The 16,873-nt window shown below is 62.4% G+C and overlaps 1 protein-coding gene across 1 annotated transcript; it reads left to right on the forward strand.

The window, feature by feature from the left end:
• Window positions 1-7,389: 7,389 nt before the first annotated feature.
• Window positions 7,390-9,611, forward strand: SOX18 (SRY-box transcription factor 18). The gene is made up of 2 exons (XM_039237052.1): window positions 7,390-7,851; window positions 7,988-9,611. The coding sequence occupies exons 1-2, from the start codon at window positions 7,488-7,490 to the stop codon at window positions 8,791-8,793; spliced, it is 1,170 nt and encodes a 389-aa protein (XP_039092983.1). The 5' UTR covers window positions 7,390-7,487; the 3' UTR covers window positions 8,794-9,611.
• Window positions 9,612-16,873: the final 7,262 nt, after the last annotated feature.

Consider the following 16,873-nt stretch of genomic DNA (forward strand, 5'->3'; position numbering starts at 1 on the left):
GGCCCCTCATGAGTTCATAACCTTTGGAACCTCGCTCAGGATGTTCACAGCCCACCACAGACCCCATGTGGACCCTCTCCTAGCTTGAGAACTTCCTCTCCCAACAAGCTGCCTGAGCCCCCGAGGCCATCCAGCACCCTCAGAAAACTGGTCACAGAGGGTGGCGTCACAACCAGGGGATGCTCCTCCTGGCGGGGGGGGGGGGGGGGGGAGATTTATGTGAACCTCCCTGTACCCCCTACCCCCTGCTAGGGGACTCACCAGGGCTGGGGCCTTCCAAACCTTACCATGACCCCTCTGCAAACAAAGCACTTCATTTCCTGTGGACACCCACACCCAGCAGGGGAGACAGCTGCTCACACGTGCACACACTGGCCACACCTGTGGCTCAGACACCTTGGACTGTCCATAAGGTGTCTCTCTCCCAAGGACCGTCAGGCCGGGAAAACAAGGCCTTCGTTCCACCCTTCAGCCCCAGACACCTAATAGTTGCTCAGTAAATACGTGTCTCGTGAAGGAAGGAAAATACAATAGCCCTCGGGGTGGGCAGGAAGAGACCCACACTTACTAGCCACCACCCAGCAAGGGAGTCCCAAAGACAGGCCCCACCCCCACCCCCAGGGAGGGCCAGCTCAGGACTGACCTCTCCTGCTGCTTTGGGCTGAAGGCCTGACCCATGGATCCTAGAACCAGGTGACGCCCTCCCCTCCAGGACTCCCAGCCTCTTCTAAGATGGACTGAAGTGGGGGGGGGGGGGGCGAAGGAGTGCAGGGGCAGAGAGTTGAGAGCTGAGTCAAGGCAGTGGGTGGAGGTCCAGCAGCTCCCAATCGGAAGTCAGAGGTGACGACGAATCCCCCACGGGATGGAAGACTTAACCTTCCCAGACCCACCCTGCCTGCCTGACTCCAGAATGCCCTCCTGGACACTCCATAGTCCTCCTGGAAGTAGGGGTCCCCACGATGGCGCCACGGGGCAGCCCCCAGAGAAGAGAGACGCGTGGGCCTGCCCTCGGGAGCCCTCCTCTGTGTGCAGCCTGGCCCTGCCCTGGGGGCTCGGGGAGGCACAACCCTGATGGGGACCTGGGGACACCCCAGCAACACCCACAGGGTCCACTACACACAGGCTGGACCACACCTTTGGCCCAGAAGCCTGCCCCTTCCCCATCCTCAGTCCGGAAACATCGGAAGCTCAGGCCATTTATTTTTCTATTTGTGTCCCCTGCCCCCTGCCCGCCCAGAGCCGGCCATGACCCAAGCAGGTCGCATCCGTGCTTCCTTTCTGGCTGAGGCAAGAGCCTCGGTGGGAAGGCCCAAGCCGCCAAACTCACATTGAGCCCCACCTCTTGCTTCCCATGGCCACAGGGTGTGGAGGCATCTTGTAGCCCTTAGAAGCCCCCACACATCGCCCTCTACCCTTAGGCAGCTCTCCCCTAGCCTAGGCGACCAGCTAAATAGATGGGATTTCTGCATCTATTCCATCAGACTCCCCAGACCTCCATGGTGGCCACCACAGGGTCACTGCGGGGCTGTGACCCCAGACAACCCCATCTAGTCTTCCCTCCGATCCCGGCCTCTGAAGTAAGGCAGGGCAGTGACCAGAGGCTTAGACCCAGCAAAAGCCCCCATCCCATGCACCAGCAGGTATCTCAGCTCCGCCCTTGCAGCAAGCCCTCTCTCTGGGCCTCAGGCTCTCGGTCTGCAGAATGGGAAGAGCTGTCCACCCAGGGTAGCATCTAATAGGAAAGTCCCCAGCCCAGCCCGTAACCTTGGCCCAGGCCCAGCTCCCTCCCCCAGAGGCAGCTCTTGGGGGAGGCAGAAGGCACCCCCCAGAGGCCAGCAGCAGCCCAGGCGGCCTGCTCCAGGCTCTAACAATGTGCTTCCCCCACACAATTCCCAGAAACGCAGCCCTCCCTGCCCTGCCAGCCAGCCTGGCGGCCACTCCACCCTCCCCATCCCCAGGGGCCCCAGGCGGGGATGGGGCGTTGGGGGTGGTCATGGCCCAGGGGTGAAAGGAGAAGGTCTCACTCCCAGGGCACCGACCCAGCCCGAGGTAGCTTCTCCCAGGGGTCCATGTGCACCAACCCCGCCCTCCTGGAGGGGGACCAAGGGAACTCCTCAGGGAGGCAGCCTACACCAGGAGCCGACCTCCTCCCCTTCTCTCCTGGTGGGAAGTCCGTCCTTCCTGAGCTGCACAGGCCCATCTCCACACAGCAGCTAGGCTGAGGCTGTGGAGAGCTAAGTCCCATCACACCCTCCTCTGCTCAAAACCCTCCTAAGTGACCAAGTTTCCTTTGGAGAAAAACAAAACAAAACAAAAACGAGATCCTCCCAGGCCCCACTCAGCAACTTGTCCCCTCCTCACTCATCCCACATGCCAGCACACCTCTCTGCCCCAGGGCCTTTGCACATGCTGCTCACTCTGTGTAAAACACTCTTCCCTGTGTATCCCTTCATGTCTTTCACAAGTTTCTCTCTGGGATTGGCTCAAAAGTGGCCTCATGGAACAAGAGGCTGAGAGCCCCCCGACACAGCCCCTCCTTCCTCTTCCACATCTGGCAGCTCCCTTCTCCACAGCGCACATCAGAGCCTGGCACCCCATATGCTAACTTGTTTGTGGATTTGTTGACTGTCTGTCCCTCTCTATCAGAACAGGAAACCGCCCCCTCCAACCCTGGGCAAGGACCTGGGTCTGTTTTGTTCACTGTCAGACCCTCATCTCGTAGAACAGAGTTGGGTTCGTAGCAGGCACACAAAAACGAATGAATGCATGAATGAATGATTCCTGCCCTTGAGAGAAAAGGTGTGGGTGGTCCCCGGGAACATAAACCTGCCCCCCAGGCCATATGGCAGCCCCAACTGGTTGGGCCATCAGAGCCACTTGTCAGCAAAGCTAGGGCAGCAGCAGAAAAGAGACATGGCTGCAGGGCCCGCTGGGGGCTCTGCTCTTTGTCTCCAGCATATTCCCAGGGCAGCTGAGGACTGTCACCAGAGCCTGGCAGGAAAGCGGCCAAGCCAGCCGAGGGCAGGGAGGTCAGGGCGGGCACTGCCCAGGATACCCACAGCCCCCCCCCCCCACGCAGGACACACAGACAGCCCCACCTTGCCTCCTCCAAGAGCCCCTGAGCAGGGATGGGGGGAGCAGGGCACAAGTCCTGTCGGGCTAGGGCACCTTGCAGCCCCAGCCCCAGGACACCCTGATACGAACAAAGACGGCCATGCCAGCAGCTGTCCCATGCCCACAGTGGGTGGCATGGGGGGCAGAGGGGGACAGAAGCTCCAGGCCTGGCCCGCCGGACGACCGGACAGACAGAGTGTCTGGCGCCTGCTCAGCCAGCCTGGCCCTGGGCTCCCTCCTCACAGCTGCGGCCTTCCTTCCTGAGCTGGCGTTTCCTGGCTCCTCCCTGCTGTTGCCACGGAAACCCAGAGCCTGGTTCCCATGGAGCCCCTGCTGAGCCTGAGTGGGGCCCACACAGCTCGCAGAAACCCCCAGGATGCACATGGCCACACAAGGCCCCCCGGGGCTCACACAACCCAACACCCCAACTCAGCTAGCGCAACACCCCAGCCTGGGCACCTTGAACGTCTGTGGAAGTCACTCCTCCCACGTGAGACTGAAGGCTCGTCTGTCCCCCTCCAGACACCCACAAGGCCCTGTGCCCCTCAACCCAGAGAAGCCCCCACCTGCGCAGCCCTGCTAGGCCCCCAGCACTCAGGGGCAGACCCTCACCAAGCACCCGAAGGGCCCAGAGTGACACCACCACATCCACCCCTCTGCTCATCCAAAAGGCTCAAGACCCTCAGCCAGTCTGACAGCTCCAGGAGCACACTGACACCCTCGTTCGCACCCACCCAGTGCGGTGGACTCAGGTCCACGTGACTGTGGCGAATTGCCCACTGACGCCAAACCCGACCCTCTCGACAGCTGCCGCCTGTGAGCTTGAGCGCCCAGGCCTGCTCCCTCGCGCCCACCCCACCCACCTTTTCCCAGGAGCAAGGCCCAAATCTCGGAAGCCCAGTGGCTCTGGGCACAACAGGCCCGGCATCCTAGGGCTGAGAGCAAGAAGGCACGGGGTGGGGCAAGCCAGCTGTGCTGAGGCCTGAGCTCCGGTGTCCACCTGCACCAGGCCTGTTGCGGGGCGAGGGGCCCCCCTCGGAAGCCCTGCGCCCTGCACAGGGGTTGAGGCTGATCCCGCACCTTGCCTTTCCACCCCCACACCCCCCACCCCCGGCCCCAGCCCCTGAAGTGGCCTCAAGGAGGGCCACCAGGTCAGGGGCCACAAGGTGGAATCTGAACTGAACAGCCTGGCTGCAAAGTCAAAGTCTCAGAAGACAAACGAGTCCCTTCCACCTAGACCTGTGTGTGACAGGGACTCCCACCCCCACCCTCCAGGAGAAGGAGGGTCTGGCCCCAAGGGACTCAGTAATCGGTCCCAGGCTCCCTGCTCCTGCAGCAGCCAGGGCTGGGTGGGTGGGAGCCTGTGAGGTCTGTGCCCCGGGCAGCGCCTGGGAGGTCTGCCGCTCCCCGAGCCCAGCCAACCCCCCACCCAGCACGGAGGAGGGCGGCCCAGCATTCCCTGCAGGCTTCACCCAGAGCCTGGGGTCTGATCCTGGCTGAGACAGGAAGTGGGTGGAGGGCGGGGAGGGCAGCGTCCACTCTGCACTCGGGCCAGCCCCACACTTGCAGACAAAGCTTGCCCCTCTACGCCACCTTTCTGTCTGGGGAGTCGAGGGCTGCAGACAAGGCCTCCACAAGGGACAGCAGCAGCCGACCTGGGCCAGGTCACACAGAGGTGGATTCCTGGGCCAGGTCACACAGAGATGGATTCCGGAGGCGCGGGAATGCTCCAGACTCACGAATCACCCCCGCTTCGGATCGAGCTTGGGCCACTCCAGAGAAGTCTTGGGGACCCCTCCCTTGGTAGGTGTTGAGGGTGAGGACTTCACTGAGTGGGACCCCTACTCCACACCCCGTGGGACCCCATCTCACAGCAGAGTCCAGCCTCTGTCTGGCTGCTAAGGCATTGGGCAGACTCCAACACCAGGACCTACCTCACTCCACACTCAAGCAGACAGACAGACAGACCTTCACCATCACACAGACACACAGAGACCACACACAAATGCACAAACACACATCTGATGCCCCTCCCCCCAGAACAGCTGACCACACCCACACCAGCCCTTGTATAGCCCTGGGGGAGTCCCCCAGCCCTGGGCCTCCGGGGTCAGGGCCACCCTGACTACAGTCCCCACGCCCACCTCTGCCACTGTCTTCCCATCTGGACAATGGGCCAGAGCCTCGGTCCTCACCCCTGCCAGGCAGCACACACCCAAAGAGGTAGGGGGCACCCCAAGAGCCTCTCCTCCTGCCCCACCCAGCCCCAGCCCACAGGACATGACAGCTGGACACCTGAGTAGCATGGCTCTGCCAAGAGGGAGGGTCCTCCCATAGTGCCAGACGAGGTGGCCATCCCGGGGGATGGGGGGCTGCATTGGTGAGGAAATGCCGGATGCTGCCCACAGCCACTTCTGGAGCGACTTGGTCAAATCTGGGCTTTCAGGAGCTGCAGAGGGCACTGAAAATCCATCCCGATGTTGGAGGGGGGCTGCAGTGGAGGACCCTGTAGGCCCCCTTCCTGAGCCCCAGTGACCGTCACCCCAGACCAGCTGCTGCCCAGGCTAAGCCAGGCCCTGGGAACCCCGACCACACCCAGAAGGGTAAAGGTAGTCTACCTCTGCCATGGGCAGGCTCCTTGGACCCATTCTTCAACCTTAGAGTCTTCCTCACACACCCCTCCCCTCCCCGTGCAGGAGGCCCATCCACTCACTCACACTGGCCAAATGGGGGCTGGCGCTGTAAGGGGAAGCCTGTGTGTCTGACCACCCCAGGGCCCCCATTCTTTCCTCCTAACCTGCCCCCTAGACCCAGAGAACCCGCTTCTTGGTGCCTTGACTGCTCCCAGTACAGCAGCACGGGCTCCACGTTGTGAATTAAGCTCTGGGGCCTGGGGCACCTGGAAAGGAGTCTGAGACACATGGCGCTTTCCTCCTCCAGCCAGTGGACGAGACCCTACACGACAGAACACGATGAGGAGACTGAAGAGACAGGATGGACACCCAACAGCCCTCAGGTTGCGGGACCCCAAACCGTGAGGGCCACTGGGGGGGGGCCATCCCACTCACAAGCACTGCCTGCGTGCCCTAGCTCCGGGGCTGTGAGCCGAGCGCCTCCAGCCACACAAGCCCGGGGTCGCTGACGCCCGACGCCACGTGCCACGGAGCCCCCAGCTCCTGGGGCAGAGGCTCCTGCACGCGAAGGAGGGCTGCAGAGCTCGCAGGCTACAAACAGTTGTGCAGGAGGGAAAACTCAGATCCCACCCCGGAGCTGCAGCCCGCGCACTCACCCCACCGCCAGCAGCAGGGAAACAGTCCCCGGGGAGACCCCTCAGACTCCTCAGCTTCTGCAGCCCAGGTCCCCTCCGGGACTGCCAGGAGACTGGACACCCCTCGGGAAACCCTCCTGATACCCCAGGGGAGGGGCTCCCCCTTTCTCCTCCACCTGCCCCAACCCTGGATCCTGCTTCACTCTAACGAGGCGGCAGCTGGGCAGAGCAAGCAGCTTACTCCTGGTCCCACCTCCTGACCCCAAGGGCCCTGGAGGGAAAGGGTCGAGGCCGTAGGCTCGTGCCTTCCCTGGAGGCTCCTCTGCCCTCTGGACTCCCTCCCGCTCTGAGACGGGTCCAGGGCATCTACCGCTGAGGTTTGCCCTATTTGGACTGGATATGGGAGTGACGGAGGGGACACGAAGACCATCTCTTGTAACTCCAAAGACAGGCAGGAGGGACTCGAAGCCCCCAGTCGAGGAAACTCCACACGTGGGGTGGGGGTGGGGGCCGTGATGCCCTGGGGTTATCCAGAGCACGATTTCCCAAGACACAAGGCGCTTTTCCCAAAGTGCCCCGTACTTTTGAGCTAGACCCCAGGAAGGGTTCTTGGGACGCTTTCCAAGAACATGGGTTTAAAATATGACCCTCTCACGGGGGGATGAGGGTGGGCAGCCACCCTCCCCCAGTGACCGTCCGGGGGTCTGACTCCGTGGGTGGGGACGGCAGCTCCTCTCTGAAAGCCTGACGCCCCCTTCCAAGCTCCAGCCCCCATCAGCGGCCCGTTCCCCCTGCGAGTGTGGGGAGGGGCGCGGTCCCTCCTTCAGAGAGGTGCGGGGGCAGCCGCGCCGAGGGGGCTGCGGTGGAAGCCGGCGCGCCGGAGAAGAAAGGGAGCCCCCGGGGAGGGGGCGGCCCCAGCCCGCCCCGCCCCGCCCGTCCCGCCGCCCATTGGCCCCGCGCCGCTATATCTGGGCGCCCCCCGGGCCGGAGGCCACCGCCGTCCCCACCGCAGTCCGCCCTGCCCTCGGCGCCCGACCCCCGAAGTGCCGGCTACCCAACCTCCGCGCTCCCGCGCTCCGTTCCGCCCAGGCCGCGCCCAGCTGGAATGCAGAGATCGCCGCCCGGCTACGGCGCACAGGACGACCCGCCCGCCCGCCGCGACTGTGCATGGGCCCCGGGACCCGGGGCCGCCGCTGAGCCGCGCGGCCTCCCCGCCGCCCCCGCCGCCCTCGCCGCGCCCGCCGCCGCCGCCCCTGCCTCGCCGCCCAGCCCGCAGCGCAGCCCGACGCGCAGCCCCGAGCCGGGGCGCTATGGCCTCAGCCCGGCCGGCCGCGGGGAGCGCCAGGCGGCCGACGAGTCGCGCATCCGGCGGCCCATGAACGCCTTCATGGTGTGGGCGAAGGACGAGCGCAAGCGGCTGGCGCAGCAGAACCCCGACCTGCACAACGCGGTGCTCAGCAAGATGCTGGGTGAGGGGCGCGGGCGGGCGCGGGAGGGGAGGGGGGACCCCGGGCGGGCGCGGGAGGGGAGGGGGGACCCCGGGCGGGCGCGGGCGGGACCCGCCGGCCCGACGGCAGCCCGCTGACCCGCTTCCGCGGCCCGCAGGCAAGGCGTGGAAGGAGCTGAGCCCCGCGGAGAAGCGGCCCTTCGTGGAGGAGGCGGAACGGCTGCGCGTGCAGCACCTGCGGGACCACCCCAACTACAAGTACCGGCCGCGCCGCAAGAAGCAGGCGCGCAAGGCCCGGCGGCTGGAGCCCGGCCTCCTGCTCCCGGGCCTGGCGCCCCCGCCGCCGCCGCCCGAGCCCTTCTCCGCGGCGCCCGGCGCGGCCCGTGCCTTCCGCGAGCTGCCCCCGCTGGGCGCCGAGTTCGACGGCCTGGGGCTGCCCACTCCCGAGCGCTCGCCGCTGGACGGCCTGGAGCCCGGCGAGGCCGCCTTCTTCCCGCCGCCCGCGGCGCCCGAGGACTGCGCGCTTCGAGCCTTCCGCGCGCCCTACGCGCCCGCCGAGCTGCCGCGGGACCCCGGCGCTGGTTACGGCGCGCCCTCGGCCGAGGCGCTCAGGACCGCGCCCGCTCCCGCCGCGCCGCTCGCCGGCCTCTACTACGGCGCCCTGGCCGCGCCGGGCCCGGGCCCGTACCCCGGCCCGCTGTCGCCGCCGCCCGAGGCTCCCCCGCCGGAGGGCGCCGAGACGCTGGGGCCCAGCGCCGACCTGTGGGCCGACGTGGACCTCACCGAGTTCGACCAGTACCTCAACTGCGGCCGGACTCGGCCCGACGCCGCCGGGCTCCCGTACCACGTGGCGCTGGCCAAGCTGGGTCCCCGCGCCATGTCCTGCCCGGAGGAGAGCAGCCTGATCGCGGCGCTGTCCGACGCCAGCAGCGCGGTCTACTACAGCGCCTGCATCTCCGGCTGAGCGGCCGGCGGGTCCCCGGGGCGCGCGGCGGGCCCCCCCCCCCCCCCCCCCCCCCCCCCCCCCCCCCCCCCCCCCGCGGCCAACGCACCGCCGCGCGTTCCCGCGCTCTCTCTCCACGGCGCGAGTTTCGCGGCGGCTCCGGGTCCCGGGCGCCCTGCGAGGGTGCTTCCTACGCGTCCTGGGGCCTTTCCGGGAAGCCCAGGCTTAGGACCTGTCGGCTGGCCCTGCTAGGGTTAAGTTTTTGAAACGTCTAATTCTTTCCTTGCAGTGCATTTTCTAGAATCAGGCTGTATTTTTCGCTTTGCCTTTTATATACGTAATACAACATATTTAATTTTTAATTAAACTTCTAAACTTTTTCTTCCAAAGGGTTTCACTGGCCAAAAGCACCAATGTAGCAAGGCTTCTTAAATGTGAGGGGTACCAATGTTTGTTTGCTTTAAAGGAGGAGCAGGATCTGGGTCCCTACCCGCACCCCCGCTCCTGGGCCAGGCGAGGCCACAATAAAGTGACTCGCTCTTCCCTCTGCACACCCGAGTCTGTGGTTGTTGGGGAAAATCGGAATGGTACACCCAAGAACCCTGGACGTGCCTTTCCCCAGACAGCCTCCTGGGAGACTGCCCCCCAGCTTGGGCCCCAAAATATCCACTTCCCCATCCTTCCAAGATGCTCCCCCAGACAGAGTTGGTGGGAGGCATGAGGTGTGGGCACTCCCCACCCTCCCCGCCTTCCAGTCCCCTCCTGTCCCTCTCCCCCATTTAACTCAAGTGGAATAGAGGTCGGCGATGCCCCTGCACCCCCACCCATGTTTCATTATCCTCAGCTCTTTAAAACTTTCATCAAAATAAATAAATTAAATTAAGTTAAAAATAAATACGTAAATACAACTTCCTTCACACCCGGGGACTACTGCTCAGGACTGTGCCCCTCTCCAAAGGAAGCTGGCAGGGTAGACAACTGTATGCCCACCCCCGACCCCCAGAGCCCTGTCTGCCATTCTTAAACCAGTGTCCCCAGAACAGGCAGCACCACATCACACCCATCCTGCTTCCCCGTGACAGCTCAACGACCTGAGCAGGGAGGCTCAGGCCCCAATTCCGGAGCTCTCGCACCAGCCCTTTTCCCCATCCCAACAGAGGTGGACATCCTCTTTCCATACTTCCTGGTCCCCTAGTCCCTTTCTGGGGCCTCCTCATCGCAGAGCTGATGTGGAAAAGTCACTCCCAGCTCAGTCTCCCGGGCATCTGTGAGCATGGGCGTCCATGAGCCGTCCGGGTTCTGTATGGTGCTGAGTGCAGGTGAGCCTGAATCTCACTGCACATGTGTGAGCCCGTGTGTGCATGCATGTGTGTGCATGTGAGGCCCTGGGCATGGGTGTGATGCTGTGACATTGTGACCGTGTAACTGTATATACCCATCCATGCTCGGTGTGTCTGTGTGCACATTGTGCAATAAGCCTGGGGCTGGATGTGCAGGTGTCTGTGTGTAAACCTGGGTGTCCACACATGTGGGTCTGCTGCCTGAGTGTGTGTGGGGAGGCGAACAGGGCGTGGGGCTGTTTCTATAGGTATCCTGCCTCTCAGAGGCAGTGACATCATCTTTGTATTAACTGACATGGACTCTACATTTCACCTGGGTCCCCTATCCCTACCTCATCAGCAACAAGGCCCAAAAAACTCAGACAATGAGACAGAGATATAAAGGAACAGAGGCAGACTAGCCAAAGAGGACAGAAGGTGGACTCAGAAGTGGAAAGAGACGCCCTGGGTGGGAGGAGGGTCAGAAATAGCCCACAGGACGACACGGACACCACCTGCTCCCTCCAAATGTACACAGGTAACACAGGTACGGTGCATGGCAGAGGCGCTGAGGTGCGAGGGGAAAGGGGTGGTCCAGTGCAGCCACATTTGTCATGGGTTTGGAGCGGGAGTGCTCGGAGGCCCCAGTGCTGAGTCCTAGACTTCTGCGTGGAGAGAGAAGCACATGACCCGAGACTGTACATCACCAGCTCTCATGGTCCACCATTCCTGGTCTGCTCTGGGCCTACCCTCTGGTGGGGGGACAGGTGACCAACCCCCTAGAAGCCTGGGTCATCTGGATCAAACTGTGCTCCACTATGGGAGCCTCTGCAGCAGGTGTAGACCCTCCCATCCCCTCACTCCACCCACTGGCCAGGGCAGGTAGGAGGGTGGTTGCCAAAAGCCATCTGAACAGCCCCACTAAGAGCCTCCCTGCCTGGGCTGAGGCACTGTCCATCGTCCCACCCGGGCTCCCATCCCAGAGACACTCATGGATACACACAGAAAAAGATGCCAGACCTAGCAGACCCAGCCGGCTGTGTCGTTCTTTCCTGTTTTCTGGCACAGGCTGGAACAATATTCTCCGATCCTCCATTCTGGGCCCCTCACCCCACCCCCATCCCACACAGAGGGGCCCTTGAGGTCAGTAGGATGGGGAGCCACAAGGGTGCTTCCGGGGGGCCGTACACACCATTGCCCCGGTAGGCAGAAGACAGAGCGGCGGGACCCCTAGAAACCTCTCCCACGGTGGCAAGACAGGAGGCCAGTGGGGGCGGGGGGGCAATTTGGAGCCAGTCCCCATCGCCAGGGGCTGGGGGAGTCCAGGGGCAGGATCCGGAACAAGGGCATGAGAGGGCCTCCCACAGAGAGCAGCTGTTTCCAATAGCAGCTCCTCAGCCATTGCCCTCCGTGGTGGGCCAGCGCAGGAGGGTGGGGAGGGGTCTCTTCAAAGGACCCTCTGCTCAGGGCCCTGCCTGGGGAGCTTTCCAAGGGGTCTGGCTCTGCCCCGCCTGGACAGAACAGCTGTCTCTGGCAGAACCACAGCACGCCCCCACCCCCCAACCCTGGGCCTGGGTGGCTCCAGCCCTGGGTCAGGTTTCCCACCGGTCCCCCTCCTGGCTCCACCCACCTGCTTCCCCAAGGGTCAGAAAAGGGAAGTCCCCACCCCCAGCTCCCGCTGAGTCAGGCTGACCAGGAACAGACCCTGGCGGCCTAGCTCCTGGCAGGGAGTTCTAGCAACCCTGCCTGGCACAAGCCACAGCTCCCACGCCCAGGAGTCAGCCGGGCCCTGGAGGGACCTGGGCCAGGGTGTGGAAACTTCTGCAGCAAGCAGCCCAGGAGAGGAGGGTCAGGGAGGGTGCGGCTGATGGTAGGTTAGGGGCACCCTCTCCCTCTCAGGTCATCCCCCGGACACCCTTGGGAACACCACACACACAAGTAGCCACACAGCCTACCAACAGATTCGTCGAGGCCAAGGCTGTGCTCACTCATACATCCGATCCCAGCAAGGCCATGCTGGGCAGGCAAGGACGGACCCAAGGCACCCTCCACTCAGCTGGACGGACACTCTCGACAATGCAAGCATTCAGCCCACGTTCTACAAAACCTCCATAGGTTTTCTGGCAGCTAAGTCGGTGGTTTTAGTATATTCCCAGGCCTGGGCAGCCACTCCGTCTCATTTCAGTGTTTCCCCACCTTTTCAGAAAGAACCCCTCACTTGCCAGCGGTGACTTCCCAGCCCCCAGGGAAGCATCATCTACTTTCCATGCCTGTGGATTTGCCTGTTCTGGACATTTCACATAAGTGGAATCATACAATAAGTGGATTTTGAGACTGTCTTTATTCACTGTGCATGACCTTTTCAGGGTTCTTCCGTGTGTAGTGTATGAACTTCATTCCTTTGTAAGACTGAGTACTATCCCACTGTATGACTGGACCACGTTTTATTTATCTGTTCACCAACCAATGGTGAACCAGTTTCCATGTGCTGCGATTGCGAATACTGCCGCAGTGAACATTCGTGTACAAAGGTTTTGTGTGGTGTGAATTTTCATTAAAATTACACAGACTTATATCTCTAATGACCATCTGAGCAAGAAGATTAAGTATATTAGAGCCACACGCTAGAGAGAGAAGATGCCAGTCCCAAGGCTCAGTCCCTGGCCAGGGACTCCTGCCCCAGGCTGGGCGGGGGGGGCACCAGGGACCAGGTGTGTGGGAACTCCTGGCTCAGGGCCTGGAGGGACAACGGTGTGAACGCCCAGGCTCCTCCTCTTTGTGTTTCCATCCACAAGGCCTCTCTCGGGCTCCCTCCCCACCTCTAGCCCCGCAGGGAAGCCAGGCAGGATCCAGTGGGGCAGGCTCAGCATGGTTGGGGCTCCCCACCCGTCACCATGTTGTCTACAACCCCCTGTGCCCCCCACGACCCAGTCCTATCTCCGCGATCCTACCTCTGCCTCGTGCCCTACGACCCTGTCTCTGACCCTCACTTCCCAACCTGTGCCCCACGATCCCGTCCGCACGCCCCACGGCCCACCCGTGTGCGCCATGACCCCGCCCCTTACCCCATGACCCCGCCCCGTATCCCACGCTCCTGCCAGCCTGCGCACCCGAGAAAACAGGAAGGGGCGCGCAGCGGCGGCGCTGGGAGGAAGTGCAGGAAGTAGCCGCCGGGTGCGGCGCTTATCTTGGGCCACAGCCGGGACCCCTGGCCTCACGCCCCGGCACAGGCCCGGCAGGGGACGCAGGGCGCGACCGGAGGACAGGGCCTGCTCACCTGGCGGGGAGCCCCGGCCCCCTCAGCCCCAAGATACGAAGGTCACAACAGGGCTGTGGCGGGAGGCAACAAGACCGGTGAGCCAGGCTGTGGCCCCACATCCGTGAGCCCAGGTCCCATCAAGACACACCCCAGGGGCACCTGGGTAGCTCAGTGGGAAGAGCATGCGAGTCTTGATCTCAGGGCTGTGAGTTTGAGCCCCATGTTTGGGTGCAGAGATTACTACAAAAGATAAACACATACACAAGCACAGAGGTGACCCAGGGGCCAGTATCCAACCCCGGGCTGGCTACCTCCCCCACAATACATGCCCCCCCCAAGGTCCTGACCTTCCCACTCCCCCCCCACCCCCCACCCCCGCCTCCCAAAAGGGCTCACTTCCCCTAGCAAGAGTGGGTTCCTTGCTGGTTCTTCAGGAGGGAGGCTGCAGAGGTGGGAGTTAATTGGGGTTGGGGGGACGATGGTTGTTGTTTACTCTTGTGTTTACAAAGCTGAGTCTTTTCCTAGGGAGGGGACAGGATGGGGACTGTCCCTGGGAGCCCCCCAGGGTCCTGCAGGCCACTGGCAGGGACAATGGGTTGCAGCACCTGGCACCGCCCCCCCAACCCCGGAGTATGTGCTTTGCTTCCTGGAGTGGGGGACCTTGTTTGTTTCCACACCAACCACAGATGGATCAGGCGGCCTCCTTGCACACCTGCAGGCTGGGGGACCCCACGCTCAGACTCACATGCAAGGGCCAAGTGCCAGGCAAGGCCAGTGCACCCTTCAGGTCTGGGTGCAGGTGTTTCCTCCCAGGCTGAGTGTGGCCCCATGCCTTCTCAGCACCCAGCGCCAGATGCAGGGGCTGGCTAACTCACATCCTGTCCCCCAGCCACGGCTCCATGAACACTGGAGCTGCATCTGTCCAGGGTCCGGGCATGGCAGACACCCCTCTTTCCTACCACCGCCTCTTGCTCACTCAGGCTGCACCAGTAAGGGAGGGGTCATGGAGGGCAGTGCTGGGCAGGGCAGAGGCAATCCAGAGCCCTCAGAAGGGTCAGCACACTGGACTGGTATGGCCCTGCTTGCAAAGCAGAGGTGGGAAGTGGGGGGTGGGGAGAGAGGAGCGTGTGGGCGGGGGTGGGAAACACACAAGTGACAAAGTCGGGATTAACTTTTTGGTTTTCGAATCCAGAGACTAGTTTGCCAGTTGCCCGTGTTCCAGATGTTCTTTCAAAGGCTCCCAGTCTGGGGAGGCCGTGGGACACAGGCTGCCCTTCAAAGTCGGCCTGCCCACCCCCTTTTGGTGCTGCACATGGGGGGTCTGGCTCCCTGGCTTCAGGAAGTTACACAATCCTGGCCAGTGCCCTGCGGCCCCATCTACCACCCTGGCGCAGTCCCTCCTTCTGGGACCCTGCCCCCACTTCCCTGGAAGCAGCTGAGAAGGCACGTGTATGGGACAGGACACCGCTGGGTGCAGACCCCAACCCGACCATGCACGTGCCCCAGCAACAGTGTTTTTTACAGGGGAAGAACCAAGCGAAGGCCACAGCAAGGAGGACCCAGACCTCAGCAAGGAGGGCAGTACATGCCAGCCTTACAGATGCAAGTCCAGGGACATGCAGGACAGGCCTATGGCTCTGTCCCTGGTTGAGCACCACTCTGTCTTCACTGGTTCTGGTCAGTTCCAGACAGCAGTTACTGGGCAGCTTGGGCTGTGGTGATCAAGCCACAGAGGGGATCCTGGTGCTTAACATGAAAATGAACATCTTGGGGCCTGAGCAGGGCATCCCTGGCTCCCTCTCTGGTCTCTGGATCTTGGCAGGTCACTGTGGCTCTACCCCTGTCCTCAGGCCTGGTCTGGTTGGGATATCCCCACGCTGGACAGGCGAACTTTGTCCCAGAAGCCAGAAGCCCAACTTGCTGCCATCCCTATGTGGAGAAAGACAAAACAGTGTGTTGAATGGTGGCCCCAAGAAAGAGATGCCCACTTCCCAGAACCTGGGAGCGGGATTCTTATTTAGAAAAAAGGGTCTTGGCAGAGAAGAACTAAGGATCCTGAGATGAGATGAGCTTGGGTTATCTAGGCGGCCCTTAGCCCGGCGCAAAGAGCCTTGTAAGGAAGAGAAGGCCATGTGAGGAAAGCAGTGGCTGGAGCGACGTGGCTGCCAGGACACCTGGAGCCTTGGCGGCTGCAAGAAGCCAGGATGGGTTTGTCCTGGGAAGGAGATCAGCCCTACAACACCTTGATTTCAAGCCTGTGATAATGATCTTGGACTTCTGGTCTCCAGAAAAGTCGGGGAAGAAACTTCTATTGTGTTAAGCCACACAGTTTGTGATAATTTGTTACAGCAGCCATAGGAAACCCATACAGATGGTGTCTGGGAGACAGGGACGAGGGACCAGGTGCCTGCGCCCGTAATGCTGGCCTGCTATCAGGGTGCTGGTGGAGGCAGGACCGGGAAAGATGTGCAGGGCCTCTGCCCAACGTGGAGGCTACTCATTCTGTCTGAGGTCTCAAGAGAAGGGGCAGAGGGCGGACAGGGTGGGGTGGGGGCTCATGCTGAGAACTTGGGTTCTGCTGGCTCAGGCCACAGGCCTCCAGTCCCTGACCCAAGGTGCTGAATTTGCCGGGATAGACCAGAGGTAGGCTCCAGGAGGGCCACCTGAAAGTGGGGAGCTCTGCTAGGCAGGGGGAGGGCAGGGGATTGGACCCATGCACAAGCACACACCCTTGCATGCACAGGAGAATGCGCATACACCTGTGTGCACATCCTCACGGGCAACCTCTTAGCACCCCTCTGTGCACACTCACACACATATACACACTACCAGATGGGCTCTGGCAGGAGCCTCCAGGGAGGAAGAGCGGAGTCAGGGTGGAAGAGCTCCTTGCCCATTCATGTGGTCATGGTCTAGGACTCAAGAGATTGTGTCCGCAAAGCTCCAAGGTCTCTGCTCCCCCTTCTACCCGCCCCTCCACCCAGGACAGCCTGACTGCTCTCCCCAGGAGAAAGGGGGTGCTGTGGGCAGGCAGCAGCCCTGACAGACTGGTGGAATGCCCCACAGCACCTGCCGTACCTTACTGTAGGAGGCCCCTGCACCCCCACAACGGGGCCCCCAGGGCAGCTGCTTATTGTGGCCTGTGCACAGGGCACACATGGAGTGGAACCATGCTCAAGGCCTAGGTCTCTTGCACTTCCTGGCTGTGTGATTTGGGACAAGATCTGCAGCCTCCCAGTGCCCCCATGTCCTCATCTATGAAACAGAGACACACATGTACAGCGGGGTGCTGGGTCAGGGTCCAGTTATTCTGTGCTAATGCTGACTGCCCCACCATGAAGGCCTCTCTGCATCCCCTTCTTGTCTGTTCTGCCAGGATACCCTGGAGGCAAGGCCTGCTCTGGTGCCTCCTTGGTCCATCCACCTGTCAGAAAGGAGTATGTGAGGTGCTGAGTCCAACAGGCATCCTTGTTGGCCAGGTGCTCTGCTGCCTCTGCTTTCCCCACTCCTCCATAGGCTGTGA

This window comes from Hyaena hyaena, unplaced genomic scaffold (genome assembly GCF_003009895.1).
Source record: "Hyaena hyaena isolate Hyena2069 unplaced genomic scaffold, ASM300989v1 scaffold_118, whole genome shotgun sequence".
Lineage (NCBI taxonomy): Eukaryota > Metazoa > Chordata > Mammalia > Carnivora > Hyaenidae > Hyaena > Hyaena hyaena.